The sequence below is a fragment of the Microcaecilia unicolor genome, chromosome 7 (assembly GCF_901765095.1).
Source record: "Microcaecilia unicolor chromosome 7, aMicUni1.1, whole genome shotgun sequence".
Taxonomy (NCBI): Eukaryota; Metazoa; Chordata; class Amphibia; order Gymnophiona; family Siphonopidae; genus Microcaecilia; species Microcaecilia unicolor.
In genome coordinates, this window is record NC_044037.1 from 206,598,867 (window position 1) to 206,616,155 (window position 17,289).

Below are 17,289 nucleotides of genomic sequence, written 5' to 3' on the forward strand. Positions count from 1 at the left end.
GTGGAGCATGATTTCAGTCTTTATTTACTGCTAATGATTGACACAGCACTTGCATCGTGCCAAAGAGATCCCTTCTGGAGTTCATAAGACATGATGTGTATAGACAATCTATCCAGGTGTGCTTGAAAACTCATTTTAATCAAGTCTGAGGCACTCAAACAATGAGAAACATTTCTGTATCTTTCTGTCATATTTTCTTGATACTTGAGGATATGCTCTCTCTTCATCCAATTTACAGAGTATCACTTGGGACTGACACATCTATGAATAATCCCACTCTGGCATTTTTCTTTAACCCTTATGTCCAGTTTCCTTGCCCCCAACTTTTTATTGGTCAGAATAGGAATGTCCCAAGTAATCATAATTCTCTTAAGGTTGTAATCCAGTGCTTTTCTGTTATAGCAATGTTGCAATTGAATATGCTTGTATGTGCTTCTACAAGCAAGATGTTTTGAGTTGGGACCATATTAATTTTTTTTTTTTTTTTAAGAAATCCAGGTATTGCAGTAACTCGGCTACTTAACTTCCCCAGAGCTCACCCTACACCTGTATGCACTGGTGATTTGGTAACCAGTCAAACAAGATGAGAATACATAAATCCTTTGTTTCCCAAGTCATTGATTTTTTCCTCACCAAGCTAAGTATGGGTCCTAAACTCACCAACTTTATCAGAATAAAGAAATGCCTGGGAGTAGAAGCCTGTTTGGGTTTCTTACAGAGAGACAAGTTCTATAGCTGGCTCACAGTAAGAATTCCTTCTTGGCTTGGAGGATACAGATCCTGAGATCAAAGATCTGAGAAACCAGTAAGGTTCAGTCAGCTGAATTTCAATTAATATTAACCTGCAGTTGAATTCTGATCCTGAAAGGTATAATAACCATGTTGGATGAAGCAGAAGTGATGCTCATTTTCCTCAAAAGTTCAGTGCAGGCTTAGGTGTGTTGATCCAAGGCTTCTATTAGTGTCTGGATCTGTGGTTAATGTGTTTGGATTGGCTGTAACCTCTGGTACTGAAAAGCACTGTATTTTCTTGACATGCCTATAGGAGATCCATATAACAGGGTTTCCTTAATGAAGTCAGTAGATTCCCTGCTATTGCTGACAGCATCTGGAGAGGTAAACAATAATGAATTTATAAAGTCAACTATCAACTTTATCTTGCTCCCAAGTAAGTTCTCTCTGGTACTCTGGCCACCCTATCATGTATATCTTCCCACAAGCTGCTGGTTTCAGCCAAATTAAAAACTTACTCATCTCAACAATGAAAGATCTGAAAGCTTTATCAGTGCTTTGTAAAATTAATGGATGAGGCATTTATTGCTTTTTATCATATCTAGCATTCCCTCTAGAAACCTGTTTTCCTCCTATGGCAATGCTTGAGAATGGCCTCTGCAGGAATTCATGTTCATATTGCGCCATGTAGTACTGCTGGCCATTATGCACTGGAAAGCTCTCACGCTAAGGATATCCAGGATTTTATTAACCTTTCCTGGAGCAGCATTTGAGCAGACCTTGAACAGTTTGGATTTCCTTAAATGTCAATTCAACTGCTACTAATAGTCCAGCTGACTCCTCTCCTGAGGAAGCCCAGGGTCTTGACTCCAAGCCAGAGGGGAATGTGCCATCTTTTCTAGGCTAGAATGATAGACCTTCTCCCAGTCCCCGATGTATTCTCTTAGAAAAGAAAAGCTACTCTGTTGAGTACCCTATCAATGGGTGAGTTATTGACAAAAACATGGACCTAAGAGAAGTCCGAGACTATCTGATGTGGGCTATGGGCCTCCAAATTATCATGGAAGAGTGAGTATTCTGCCTTCACACATTCCAGCACCAGATGAACTGGTTCCTCCTGCTCAAATGTGGACATACCCTGAAATAGTTTTTCATGAAGTTGAAGAATAGCTCACAGGTTGGTGATACAGGGTTTGCTGCATGGAGGAAAATGGGTTAGAAGGATGCAATGTTTACACCTGGAACTAGGACAATTTGTTCAACCAGTGTCTGCATTAACAGATGTTGGGTCACTACCAGAAGAGCACGACTGATTCAATATACTAGCTGGTGCTGAGACATCCCCCCATCCTCTGCTGTCAGATGGCATCAACGCACTAGCGCTGCTGTCTCTTTTCATTTGTGTCTCTTTTGCAATGACTCCTACTCTGAGTCAAAGGTGAGACAAAGAGCAGGATTCCTGCACCAAGGGGATCATCGAGGAGCATGCCAGACTGGAGTTTCCTATAGGTACCTACTTGTCTTTATAAAATAGCACTCAGGTAGGTGTTTCTCCATGGTGACATTATAAATTTATCCTTCAAAGGTTATCCCCATACCACCCTGACATTATATTTTAATGACATAAAATTAGAATATAAAACTTTTCAAACAGGGAGTCAGATACAAAATGCTAAAGAAGAAATATTATTCAAACAATCTACAGTAACAAATTTGAGGTTCCAGCAGCCAAAATATTTTTCTTCAGATTTGCACTTAACAATCAACTCTGTTAAGCATACCATATGTTCAGTTACTGAGATTAGCTGGTCATCAGATAGCATACCTGGTCCATCTGAGTTGTCTGAAATCTGGCTGCTGGGGCTATTTTCCTCTGAGTTTTGCTTGTACAGACCTGTAGAAAGACATCTTTCCAGGTGCTGCAGCCTCTCAAACCCTGATGGGTTACGGAAAAACTCCATTTGTTTAGCCATTACTTTCTCAAGTTGTACCTAGAATCAAAACAAAATGACAGCTGTTAAAAAAAGGCCATTCAGTAATCTTGTTCCATTTCTCAATTTGAACTAGCACCCTGCAAGAAAGAGAAACCACATTTAGTCAGAGTAGTTTACTGAGTCCATAAAAGGTGTGTACTGTAAGGCCTGATCACAGATAAAAGTCTATTGACAGGCACAAGAGAGAAAATGAGAAGGAAAGTGTGGCGCCAGGATCCTTTAGTGTAAATGTTTTCTGTAATGCTTTTTACTATGTAAGCCACACTGAACCTGCTGTATGTGGGAAAGTGCGAGGTACAAATGTAATAAATAAATAAATAAAAAGGATATATTCACTGTCCATTCTAATAATTGTTCAGTGTAACCCATACGTGTAGAAATGAACACATATGTCACCTAGTAGTTTCTTAAAATTTGTCTGTCCCATGAGCCACTCATTGGACATGTCAAGCTTATTACAAGTGTGGTCTAAAGGCTTAGGTATTGGCATTGTGTGACAGGACCAGACATCAGCCTAACCAGCTATAACAGAGTAATAACCACAAGAAGGTTTCTGGGCTGAAGTGTAGAAACATCTACAGTGCTCATGACAGAAATGATGTGAAATTCAAAAAGGTATACACATGTAGTTAATACGTATAGTAATTTTAAAAGTATATTATTGCATCCTTCCATGGAACAAAATAATAAATGTTTGATTAGAGCGGCAGTAATAGAAAATTAGTGGAAGACAATGGCTGTCAGATAACATCCTAAAACAATTTCTTGACAATATGAAATACTAGCACTATGAACTCTGAGTTTGCCCCTAGGAAGAAAATCTGTTTTCTTAGCTCAGGAGCAAGCAGGTTCATTGTTCCTTGCCACCTAGTCTTCAGATTTCAGTACAGAAACAGAAGCACCGGTCATAAATCATCAAGCTAAATACAGTGTGCAAAACTCCTAAAAATCAACCATCTTACTTTACAGCCGAGCATGAAGGAGATTAACGCAGTGGAGAAAAGCACACACACCAATGAATGCATGCTGAGCAAGACAGAAAGATGGACAGCCATCAGACAAAGTTAAGACATTTAGCCGTAGGGTGATTCACACAAAAACGTTCATCAGCATTGATACAATGGATGCCAGACATCATTATGTAGTCAGAAGATGAACTGCTATGATGCACTTGGGACAGCTTCCAGCAGAGATGCAAGAAAGTACAGGCAATTTACCTCGTCACTCGCTCATTAGTAAAACAGATTTCATGAACTGTAAAAATTCTAGTAGCCAAACAACTTATAAAAGATCAACTATACAAGTTCCAATACCTTTCACTGCATTAACAATATTGGTTTGGAGTTTTACTGATTTTTACACAGATGCTATGAGCCACAAAAGAAAAGATTTATTATAAAAGCACACACGTACAGGGCATTGAAAGTCCGTTTACCTGCATATCCAGTGCAACATTTTATACAAGAATGTTTCTATGGTTTTCTTTTTTTTCCCTTCTAATTATAGTGGGTCTTAAATCAAAAATAATTAAAACAAAAGTCTCTCTCTCTCTCTCATATTCCAATTAATACATTCAGAATAAAACACTTTTTTCTATCTTTGTTGTCTGAGCATTTTATTTTTCTGTTCCCTTTGATCCCAGTGTCTCTTTTTTTTTTCTTGTCTTTGCTATGGTCTGGTCATTTGACACTTCTTCTCGCTCCATGTCCACCATCCTCCTCCTCTATCCTTATCCGTCCTCACATCTCCCCCGTGTCCCTGTCCTTTATCTTCCTCGATTTTCAGCATCTGCCCTCTCAGTGTTCCGATCCAGTCCTTATATTCAGCATTTCCCCTCTGTGTGTGTCCTACCCTATCCTGTATTTCCCCCCGTGTCCCTATCTGTTCCCCTGAAATCAGCATTACTCCTGTGTCCCTGTCCTCTCCTGTCTCCAGAATTACCCCTCTATGTCCCTATCCCTTCTCCCTCCATGCCCAGCAACTCTTCTCTGTCTCCCTATTCTTTCCCTCTCTCTTCCCTTCTTCCCCCTGGAGCCAGTATCTCTCCCCTGTCTCTTCCCATCCACAGCCCCCTCACAATTCAGTGTGGCTTCTTCTTGGGTCTCCAGTGTCTCTCCCTCTCTCTTCCATACAGCATCTTCTTTCCCCATTTCATCGCCTCCCAATCTGCTGCTCTCTCTCTCCCCCCCCCCCCCCCAAAGCTGGTCCAGTATTTATCCCTCTCTCTCCTTTCTGTCCAGTACCTCCCTCTTCTCTCCCTTTTCCTGGTCCAATAGAGCAACACCTCTCTCCCTCTCTCTGACCCCTGCAGATCACTCTCCCCTTTCTATTCAGCACCTCTTCCTGTCCCTCCCTCCTTCCCCTTTCCTGGTCCAGCAGAGCAACACCTCTCTCCCTTTCTCTGACCCCCGCAGATCAATGTTTTCTCCCCTTTGTCCCCCCCCCCCCCCCCGGCTCAGTGGTGCTGCTAATTACTTTATCACTGCTGCCAGTAGAGGCACCACGGTGATTGAAAGGTGCTGTCTTGGGGCCTCAATCTTCCCTGTGACATGTCCTGTCCACACGGAACAGGAAGCTGCAGAGGAGACAGGACACATCATAGGGAAGACCAAGATCCCAAGGCAGCTCCTTTTAATCGCCACAGTGCCTCTACCGGCAGCAATCAAGGTAGTTAGCAACACCAGTGAGCTGTGAGGAATGGGAGAGCTGCCAGCAGCGGGACAGTGCATGAACTGAGAATTGGGGAGTCCTCTTCTGGAGCATTGCACTTGCCGTTCCACCTATGTTGGGTCCAAAAATATTGGGGGTGCTCAAGCACCCACTGAGCCAGCGCCTATGAAGAAAATTATGACTGTTCAACAATTTCAAGACTGGTCTATAAATACTGCCCATATGGGAGGGTGGCAAGAGGGAAGCCACAGCTAAGGAAAAGCCATAGAGTGTACTGTACAGAGTCTGCACTTAGGGGGAAATTCTATAACTGGGTGCCTGTAGGCAACGTGGGGAGTGAGTATTCTGTAACAAAATTTCTGCAGAATACAAAGTCAGCAGAAACACATATACAATACTGGACAAATTCATTAATGGATAGGGTGTAGAGTTAAATACAAAACAATTGGAAGTTCCACAATAATACTTCTGTTCCTCTTCTTTCACTGTCGCTTCCCACTCCGGACATTTTGTTAATTATGGATAGAAAGGTAGTTCATTTTGATGCTATGGGCCGACGCTAACTGGTCCGCAACAGATATGTTACACTGTGAGAACAAATGAGTTTGAAAATCTTTATCTTCTACTCTCCTAGGATTGGAACTGCTCTAGTTCAGCCAAATCAGCCAGCACACTCAGATGTCCCACAATGCAAATTATCAGGCTAACGACATTTTGCTCTGCTCATGTCAGTGCCTTGGCATTTGGCTTGGGCTACACTGGCATATCTTGTATAATTTTTATTCTTCAAACTACCACATCCGATTCTTATGCTCTTCCAAGAGATTCATAGGGTCTTTTCTTGAAAAGAATCTCAGGGGCAGATTTTTGACCTCCATGTTCGAGCTCAAATGAAACTGTAGTTCTGACTAGTGGTGTCTGAGCTTTGCTGTATGCTCCACCTGCTCAAAAGATGGGAGCAGAATAAAAATTGGCAAACAGAATTCTAATCTGGACTGGAAAAGTGGCCAAATGGTTAGAGCACCCATCTTGATATGCAGAGGTGGCTGGTTCAAATCCCACTGCTGCTCCTTGTGACCTTGGGCGAGTCACTTAACCCTCAACTGCTTCAGGTACAAACAGATTATGAGCCCTCCGAGGACAGAGGAATGCCCAGTGTACCTGACTGTAACTCCCCTTGAGCTACTGCCAAAAAGGTGTGAGCAAAATCCAAATAAATAAAATAAAATAATCTGCACTGATGGCCTGGCAGGATTCAAAGAAATATGACTACTTAACTTCTTAGATCAGCCATTCCCATTCCAGTCCTCAGGGCGCACCTAGTCCCATCATACTATGACAGAAATGCTCTATATTCTTCCTTGTTTGGAATCCAGAAGCTGCTACTGAAGTACCCTCTCATCCACAATCAGTAAAAAGGGTGGCGTGGGAACACCACTGAAGGAAGAGGAAGTATCACGGAATTTAAAGGTTTGGTTTTTTTTTTTTAAATAAAATCAAGTTATCTACTGCCTTGGCTAATAGTCATCCAAAGTGGCTCACAAAGTAAAGAAACAAATACAATTTTACCCTTCTGTTTACTAAGCTGTGCTAGCAGCTGCTGTGCACTAATGCCGACACAGTCCACTCACACTGAATGGGCTGTGTCGGCATTGCCGCGAAGCTTAGTAAACTTGAGTATTGTGCTAACAAAAAAAAAAAAACAATAAAAGCATACATATCACATCACAAAAGTTTGAAGTTGCTAGTCTTAATTCTACCCCATGAACAGTAAAATCTGCAAAGCCAAGACTGCAGGAGAGTTTAAAAGAAGTTAGCAGTACATCACTAACTGGTAGTTTGGCCAATGGATGGTTCCAGCTGTGAAGGTGAGTGGGTGTGAGAGAAGGCCTGCCAGCTTTTAGTCCCAATTACGTCGTCGTCAGCTTCAGCTCTGATTTCAACTTTTTTAGTCACGAGTCCCTAGTTTCTGTCATACTATTTCTAATTTTTCCTCAGTTTTTCTGGAGTGGAGGAGCAGCCTAATGGCTAGAGCAGCGGGTTGAGAACCAGAAGAACCAGGCATCAAATCCTACTGCTGCTCCTTGTGATATTGGGCAAGCACTTAACTCTCCATTGGCACAGGTACAAAATTAGATTCCAAGTCCTCTAGGAACAGAAAATAATTATTGTACCTGAAAGTCACCTTGAGCTGCATCTGAAAAAGGCATGAGCTAAATCCAAAATTTTGTTCCCTTCTCTGCTGGAGATCTTAATTTAGGCAGGTTAACAGTCACTGATACCACAATTTTTTTTTCCACAGAACGTTCAATTAAAATACGTTATTTCTATTTCATAAATGCAGTTCAGTCCTTACTCAGAGCAACAACTTTGCTTGGTACTACTCGATACTTCACTCCATTCCGTCTATTAGGCAGATTACTGGCCACCATTCATTCTAGTACAGCTGATTTTTCTATGGCTTTTTTAGATATTTCTGACAGGAGAAAAAAAAACCCCAACAAACCCTTGCTTTGCTGTAAAAAAGTGACACAAACCGAAAAGGTCCAACAAAGACTTCTCATTCTAATGTAGTTTGAGAGAGAGGGAGAGGGAGAGAGACCCTTTTATATAGCTGCCTACTTGTCTAGGTATTTCCTGTGCAGTATTACTTAGCAGAATTAAGGGCACTTGGCTTCTTAGGCTCCTAGCTTTTCCTGTCAACATATCTCTGCCAACTCACCCTCTGAACAGATGTTTCACTTTAAACAATAGGATTCTGGAAGATGAAATTGTGAGAAAAACAGTGTATGAAACACTGCTGAATTATAATGATGTGATCCCTCCCCCCTCCCCGGAAACTCTAGTTCTCTTGCATACTGATACACTCTCTCATTTACCACTTGACATTATGTTATTCCAACTCCATTTACTTCTAACCAGTTTTCTCTCAATAGTCAGTTTTCTTCCACATTTCAATCCAGCTTGATTCAACTTTCATTTTTTGTCATGATCTGTGTCATTATTCCTTTTTGTTTAATTTGAATCCAGGGCTGGTGTTAAACATTCAAGAGCAAAGGGCAGCAACTGGGGGGGGGGGGGGGGGGGGGGGGGATCTCTAATGCCTGCCTGCATTCTATGCCTCCTTCAGCTTGAGGCAGGCTTGGGACCTCCTGTGGCATGGGGGCTCAGGATAATTGCCCTGTTTGCTACTCTCTGCCCTGTTTGCTACTCTCTAATGCTGGCTTGTCTAAATCAAAGCACCAGAACCAACCAGAACAGAAGCAAAAGCAGAGCAGAGACCAAAGCAACAGCTTGAAGCTTGCTTTCAATATGATGCCAGTGCTCTACTAGTCCTATCGCTGGCACATCTATAAGCAATGCAGAAATGCGATTGGGCCCAAGTGGGTCACTACTCAAATCCCATAGTCCATGATTTAAAAAAAAAAAAATGCTATGTCCCCTCCGAAGGGACACCACCTTGTAGGGGTGGAGGGGCTTCTGTGTTTCAATGACTTAGAGGGCTATGCTGAAGGGTTACCCATATCAGACAGGCCTCTGAGGAGAAACAAGACAAAGAGTGTCCCAAACTGGGAGAGTGGTAAGATGGTGACCTGAAGTTCGTATGCCCAACGGCCCAGCTGCCCTCTGAAGTTTTGTCTTCTTTACGTAAATTTCCTCTCTGCAATTGCAGTTACCTTAACTGAGAGGAAGGGGACAACCGGCGGTCAGTCGCCGATGGCCAGCGTTTTATCCCCTGAGCAGCAAGTGCGGGACCACTGCGCGATGAACTGCCCACAGATGAAAGGGTTGGCGAGTCCTTTGATTAGCATCGTTGAAGGAGCGTTGACGCTCTTGGACCTGGAAAAAACAACTCCATCGCTCCCGAATTATTCAACCACCACGCCCAAAGGAGTGGAGGAGGTATGCTGAAACGGAGGACATTTACAGCAGAACCCGAATCGGCGGAACCACTCCTAAACACCTATGAGAAATCAACTTGGAGTTTTTGGCTCCCGTGGAGGTTACATTGAATACCATCTGGAAGGCGCTTCGGGACCTAACGGTGGCAGTAAATAATTTTGCTTCAGATATAATTTTATTAGAGAGTTACATGGACAATTCAACTGAACCCTTTGAGAGTAAAAAATTGATATGATTCTACATGAGCAAGAAGTGGTTATGATTTTGAAAATGATAACCGAACAGAAATTTTGAATAATAAAATGAATATTATTATAGATGATTAATATCAAGATTATTGTTTTTCCCAGAGTTCCAGGTAGGACTCCTAAAGTTTTCCTCAGAAATATTTCTCAAATTATTACTTTAAAAGGAGTGAAGCCTGTGAAAACTGGGATTACTTTAATCAGTGGGATTTGAATTAGAGACTTAAGTATATGTATTGTTGAATGGCTTCTGGTTTTTAAAAGAGAAAGAATCAGATGTATTATTTCTATCTAATATTGGATAATAAGTATGATTTGACTATACACCGTATTGGCCTTGAAGAAGCCAACCAGATGATCAATGTGGAATAATGAATTAGACGAGTAACATCTGGGGATAATCAGGTTAATACCACGTTTTTTTTTTTTCTGTTTACTGTTTAATTGATCTCCTTATCTTGTTTCACTCTCCCTATTTAGTGGTCTAAGGAAGAGAATAGAATTACCTGACTGAAATAATTCCTACGTATTACTCTCTCTGTATTTCCAGCAAGTTGTTTTATCGCTTGTAAAAATTTAAATGGTTATAAATTTAAAAAAATGCTATGTGGTATTTTTTAAACATCTTTTTTTATTGAAAATCTGCTCAAGAATCCAACAGATAGCGAATGATACATACCTGTAGCAGGTGTTCTCCGAGGACAGCAGGCTGATTGTTCTCACGACTGGGTTGACGTCCACGGCAGCCCCCACCAACCGGAACAAAACTTTTGCGGGCGGTCCCGCACGCAGGGCACGCCCACTGCGCATGCGCGGCCGTCTTCCCGCCCGTGCACGACCGTTCCCGCTCAGTTGAATGACAAGCAAAGGAATGAGGAAAAAAACACAACTCCAAAGGGGAGGAGGGAGGGTAGGTGAGAACAATCAGCCTGCTGTCCTTGGAGAACACCTGCTACAGGTATGTATCATTCGCTTTCTCCGAGAACAAGCTCTCAGGCTCACTCAAAACAAGAACCCAGGTCAATTGAACCTCGCAACGGTGAGGGTAAAACAGAAATTGACCTACGAAGAACAACTAACTGAGAGTGCAGCCTGACCAGAATAAATTCGGGTCCTGGAGGGTGGAGTTGGATTTAAACCCCAAACAGATTCTGCAGCACCGACTGCCCGAACCGACTGTCGCGTCGGGTATCCTGCTGTAGGCAGTAATGAGATGTGAATGTGTGGACAGATGACCACGTCGCAGCTTTGCAGATCTCTTCAATAGTGGCTGACTTCAAGTGGGCCACCGACGCTGCCATGGCTCTAACACTATGAGCCGTGACATGACCCTCAAGAGCCAGCCCAGCCTGGGCGTAAGTGAAGGAAATGCAATCTGCTAGCCAATTGGAGATGGTGCGTTTCCCAACAGCGACCCCTTTCCTATCGGGGTCGAAAGAAATAAACAATTGGGCGGACTGTCTGTGGGGCTGTGTCCGCTCCAGATAGAAGGCCAAAGCTCGCTTGCAGTCCAATGTGTGCAACTGACGTTCAGCAGGGCGGGTATGCGGTCTGGGAAAGAATGTTGGCAAGACAATTGACTGGTTAAGATGGAACTCCGACACCACCTTTGGCAGGAACTTAGGGTGAGTGCGGAGCACTACTCTGTTATGATGAAATTTAGTATACGGAGCATGAGCCACCAGGGCTTGAAGCTCACCGACTCTACGAGCTGAAGTAACTGCCACCAAGAAAATGACCTTCCAGGTCAAGTACTTCAGATGGCATGAATTCAGTGGCTCAAAAGGAGGTTTCATCAGCTGGGTGAGGACGACGTTGAGATCCCATGACACTGCAGGAGGCTTGACAGGGGGCTTTGACAAAAGCAAGCCTCTCATGAATCGAACGACTAAAGGCTCTCCAGAGATGGCTTTACCCTCTACACGATGATGGTAAGCACTAATCGCACTAAGGTGATTCCTTACTGAGTTGGTCTTGAGGCCAGACTCTGATAAGTGCAGAAGGTATTCAAGCAGGTTCTGTGCAGGACAAGAACGAGGTTCTAGGGCCTTGCTCTCACACCAAACGACAAACCTCCTCCACTTGAAAAAGTAACTCTTTTTAGTGGAATCCTTTCTAGAGGCAAGCAAGACACGGGAGACACCCTCAGACAGACCCAACGAAGCAAAGTCTACGCCCTCAACATCGAGGCCGTGAGAGCCAGAGACTGAAGGTTGGGGTGCAGAAGCGCTCCGTCGTTCTGCGAAATGAGAGTCGGAAAACACTCCAATCTCCACGGTTCTTCGGAGGACAACTCCAGAAGAAGAGGGAACCAGATCTGGCGGGGCCAAAAAGGCGCTATCAGAATCATGGTGCCGTGGTCTTGCTTGAGCTTCAGTAAGGTCTTCCCCACCAAAGGTATGGGAGGATAAGCATACAGGAGGCCGGTCCCCCAATGGAGGAGAAAGGCATCCGACGCTAGTCTGCCGTGTGCCTGTAGTCTGGAACAGAACAGAGGCAGCTTGTGGTTGGTCTGAGGCGCGAAAAGGTCCACCAAGGGAGTGCCCCACTCTCGGAAGATCTTGCGTACCACTCTGGAATGGAGCGACCACTCGTGCAGTTGCATGACTCTGCTCAGTCTGTCGGCCAGAATGTTGTTTACACCTGCCAGGTATGTGGCTTGAAGAAGCATGCCGAACTGGCAGGTCCAACGCCACATCCCGACAGCTTCCTGACACAGGGGGCGATATCCGGTGCCCCCCTGCTTGTTGATGTAATACATTGCAACCTGATTGTCTGTCCGAATTTGGATAATTTGATAGGACAGCCGATCTCTGAAGGCCTTCAGTGCGTTCCAGACCGCTCGGAGCTCCAGGAGGTTGATCTGAAGATCTTGTTCCTGGAGGGACCACAGTCCCTGGGTGTGAAGCCCACCGACATGAGCTCCCCACCCCAGGCGAGATGCATCCGTCGTCAGCACTTTTGTGGGCTGCGGAATTTGGAATGGACGTCCCAGGGTCAAATTGGTCCGAAGTGTCCACCAGTGCAGCGAATTGCGGCAACTGAGGGACAGGCGGATGACATCTTCTAGATTCCCGGTGGCCTGGCACCACTGAGAAGCTAGGGTCCATTGAGCAGATCTCATGTGAAGACGAGCCATGGGAGTCACATGAACCGTGGAGGCCATATGACCTAGGAGTCTCAACATCTGCCGAGCTGTGACCTGCTGAGACGCTCTGGTCTGGGAAGCGAGGGACAGGAGGTTGTGGGCCCTCACTTCGGGAAGAAAGGCCTGAGCCGTCTGTGAATTCAGCAGAGTTCCTATGAATTCCTATGAACCCCAGCAGCTCCAGGAGGTGAATAGTGCACTGCATGGACCGGAGAGCTCCTGCCACCGAGGTGTTCTTGACCAGCCAATTGTCGAGATATGGGAACACGTGCACTCCCAGCTTGCGTAGATACGCCGCGACCACCACGAGGCACTTCGTAAACACCCGTGGGGCAGAGGCGAGCCCAAAGGGCAGCACACAATACTGAAAATGCCGTGTCCCCAGGCGGAATCTGAGATACTGTCTGTGAGCTAGCAGTATCGGGATGTGAGTGTATGCGTCCTTTAAATCCAGGGAACATAGCCAATCGTTTTTCTGAATCATTGGTAGAAGGGTGCCCAAGGCAAGCATCCTGAACTTCTCTTTGCCCAGGTATTTGTTCAGGCATCTCATGTCTAGGATGGGGCGCATCCCCCCTGTTTTCTTTTCCACAAGGAAGTACCTGGAATAGAATCCCTGCCCTTCCTGCCCGGGTGGCACGGGCTCGACCGCATTGGCGCTGAGAAGGGCGGAGAGTTCCTCTACAAGTACCTGCTTGTGATGGGAGCTGAAGGATTGGGCTCCCGGAGGACAATTTGGTGGAGGGGAGGCCAAATTCAGGGCGTATCCGCACCGCACTATTTGGAGAACCCACTGGTCGGAGGTTATTAGAGGCCACCTTTGGTGAAAAAGTTTTAACCTCCCCTCGACTGGCAGATCGTCCGGTACAGACACTTTGATGGCGGCTATGTTCCCATGGATCCAGTCAAAAACCCGTCCCCGGTTTTTGCTGTGGAGGCGCCGGGGGCTGCTTAGGCGCACGCTGTTGACGGGAACGAGCGCGCTGGGACTGTCCCTGTGCCTGATGAGGCCTTCGGGCCTGCCAGTAAAAACGTCCACCTGCTGAGGTGGAAGCTGAAGGCGCCCAGTGGGAGAGCTTGTCGAGGGCGGTTTCCCGCTGGTGTAGTTGGTCCACCAACTGCTCGACCTTCTCACCAAAAATATTATCCCCCCGGCAAGGGACATCGGCCAGCCGTTGCTGGGTGAGGTTGTCCAGGTCAGAGGCACGCAGCCATGAGAGCCTGCGCATCACTATACCTTGGGCCGCAGCTCGAGATGCCATATCACAGGTGTCATATATACCCCTGGACAGGAACTTTCTGCACGCCTTCAGCTGCCTGACCACCTCCTGAAAAGGCCTGGACTGCTCCGGGGGGAGCTTGTCGACCAGGTCCGCCAATTGCTTCACATTATTCCGCATGTGTATGCTCGTGTAGAGCTGGTAGGATTGGATGCGGGTCACGAGCATTGAAGATTGGTAGGCCTTCCTCCCAAACGAGTCCAGAGTGCAAGACTCCCGCCCCGGGGGCGCCGAGGCGGTATCCCTCAAACTCCATGCCCTCTTGAGAGCAGAGTCCACGACCGCCGAGTCATGAGGCAATTGAGGCCGCATTAACTCTGGGTCTGAGTGGATCCTGTATTGGGACTCCGCTTTCTTGGGGATGGTGGGGTTAGATAAAGGTCTCAACCAGTTCCAAAGCAGTGTCTCTGAGGACATTGTGCAACGGTACCGTGGAGGACTCTCTAGGTGGTGATGGATAGTCGAGGACCTCGAGCATCTCGGCCCTCGGCTCATCCACGGAGACCACGGGGAAGGGAATGCAGATAGACATATCCCTGACGAAGGAGGCAAAGGAGAGGCTCTCAGGTGGCGAGAGCTTCCTCTCCGGTGAAGGAGTGGGGTCGGAGGGAAGGCCCACAGACTCCTCTGAGGAGAAATATCTGGGGTCCTCCTCCTCTCCCCACGAGGCCTCTTCCTCGGTGTTGGACATGAGCTCCTGTAGCTCAGACCTCAACCGGGCCCGGCTCGACTTCGAGGCACCGAGTCCTTGGTGGCGTTGTCGAGCAGTGGACTCCCGCGCCGGCGGGGATGAAGCTCCCTCCATCGACGTCGACGGGGACTCCACCTGCGTGGCGGTCGAGAGCGGCACCGCAAGCGGCGTCGAAGGCCTCGGCACCGGGCTAGAGCACGCCGGCGCCTCCATCATAGTCTGGCGCATCAGCCCTTCCAGGATCCCCGGAAGGATGGCTCGGAGGCACTCGTCAAGGCCCGCTGTCGGGAAAGGCGAGGGGGCCGGTAGAGGGGCCGGTGCCGGAATCTGCTCGGGTCCAGGAGACGGCACCGGAGTGCTTGTGCCCTGACGTAGCGATACCTCTACCACCGAGGGGGAACGCTCCTCCCGGCGCTGCCACTTCCTCGGCGTCGAGTCACCTCTGGAGCCGGTAGCCACATGCGCAGTGGGCGACCGATGACGGTGCTTTTTAGTCTTCTTACGGTGCCCGTCATCGGCACTCGGCGGTACCGAAGAGGAGGAGGTAGATCCCCCTCGGCCTCGAGGGATCGGGTCCGACAGGGTTCGGTCCCGAGGGCCCTGGGTAGAGGGAGTGACCGGGGCCAATTGCCCGCGCGGCCGCTCACCCCTGCCATCTCTGGAAGACCGGCGGGCCAACGGGACCTGTGCTCCTGGGGTCGGTGCCATCGGTGCCGATTTCGTGGACATCGGTACCGGTACCGAAGATCCGGCCGTCGACACCGATGCCATTGAAGTCTACGTCGAGGGGCCGGCGCAAGTTCCAAAAAGACGGTCCCGAAGAACTTGCCTCGCCACCTGTGTCTGTTTCCGTAAACCGAGACACAAGGTGCACGTCTTGGTATCGTGCTCCGGCCCGAGGCACCAAGCATGAGTGTCGGTCTGCGAGATATGCCGGCCGCACCGACCACACTGCTTAAATCCACTCGGGACCTTCGAGGACATCGACAGAAAAATCGCGTCGGCGAAGTCAAAGTCGTCGATGGTGGCGGTAAAAATCACACCTCGAAAAAATAAATCGACCACAAGGCCGCAACGAGGCGCCCCCGCTAAAAGTAAGAGGGGAAAACAAAGTTTTCTTCTTTTTTTTTTTAACAGAACAAAAGAAAACAAAGAAAAAACAACGAAGAAAAAATTCGCGTCTAAGGCGCGGTCCGGTTTCCGGGGCTGACAGAGAGAGAGACAAACACGGCTCTCTCCAGCGCGGAAAAGACTGAGCGGGAACGGTCGCGCACGGGCGGGAAGACGGCCGCGCATGCGCGGTGGGCGTGCCCTGCATGCGGGACCGCCCGCAAAAGTTTTGTTCCGGTTGGTGGGGGCTGCCGTGGACGTCAACCCAGTCGTGAGAACAAGCAGCCTGCTTGTCCTCGGAGAAAACAATGGTACATTTTACAATAACCCCCCTCAACCACCAACATCCCTACCCAATACCAAGTAATCTAGACCTGGTGTGTTCTTTATCCAGATCTAGAAATCCAAGTTTATAGAATGAGAGCAAGTACTATTCAACAATTTAGTATCCAACTCCATATTCTGTGCGACAGAACAGTCCAAAACTTTTCCCAAACGTGTTGAAACCGTCTCCAATGAGCAGAGTGATCCCATCTCGCCTTACGACGCTCCAAAATTGTGAAAGTAAATACTAAGTTCAACCATTGGGTTCCATTTTGTGGTCCTGCTTTCAGTCAATGAAGGGTGACATAGAGGCATATTTTCAAAGCACTTTGGGAGGCTAAGTTCCATAGGTTTCTATGTAACTTTGGGAGGCTAAGTGCTTTGAAAATGAGCCCGATAGAGGGCTAGCAAAAATAGATAATGCAACAAAGTACGCTTCATTTTGTTGGGCTGAAAAGACCAGCATAATCATCAAATAAATAACTCTGAGGTTGCAAAGGCAAACAAAATTTAAATATAGACTGCACCTCTGATTGAACAGTCCAAAATTGTACAATAAGTCTGCAACACCAGAACACGTGTCCAAGAGTGGCCTCTGATTCCAAACATTTAGGACATTGACTATGGTGTGCAATACCCATCCGAAATGCTTGCTTAGAAGAGATATATGCCCTAAGTAAAAATTGATATTGCTGCTCTCGACGTAGCACAGAGGTAAGCCTGACTAGAGGTTTGCAAATCAATTTTTTCAGGACCTCTACTCCAATCTCATGGCCCAAATCTGCAGTCCAAGCAACTCCTCCCTTATGAACAGGGCCGGTCTTAGCAAGTGCGGGGCCCTATGCAGACCAATTTGATGGGGCCCCACCCTAGCCCTGCTCCCACCTAACTCCGCCCCCACCTAGCTCCACCCCCATCCTAGCTCCAGGGCCGGCTACCCCTCCCTCTGAGCTCCAAGGCCCCCAGCTCAAGGGCTTCCCCCCCTAGGGCTCCCAGCTACAAGGCCCCCCTCCCTCCCGGTCATTTTTTAACACCCCCTCCAAAATCCAGTACTAGGTATGCTGAGAATACAAAACACTCAGGACCTATTGAGCAATTCTACCATACCATAAGCAGTCATTTCTACTAGTCACACAAGGAAAAGGAAAGCATCTTAAACACTACAGTGAGCACTAGAACATCAATTCACCTA

General features: G+C 46.9%; 1 protein-coding gene across 3 annotated transcripts in view; it reads right to left on the reverse strand.

Annotated features, from left to right (window-relative positions):
• NAB1 (NGFI-A binding protein 1) overlaps positions 1 to 17,289 on the reverse strand; it is an 84,349-nt gene that overhangs the window by 25,333 nt on the left and 41,727 nt on the right. For 2 of the 3 annotated variants that reach the window (XM_030209162.1, XM_030209161.1), the window contains exon 6: positions 2,558 to 2,723. In XM_030209162.1, coding sequence (XP_030065022.1) covers positions 2,558 to 2,723 — 166 coding nt within the window. Of the gene's footprint in view, positions 1 to 842; positions 1,109 to 2,557; positions 2,724 to 17,289 lie in introns of all 3 variants that reach the window. The other variant, XR_003942784.1, reaches the window with a different exon arrangement.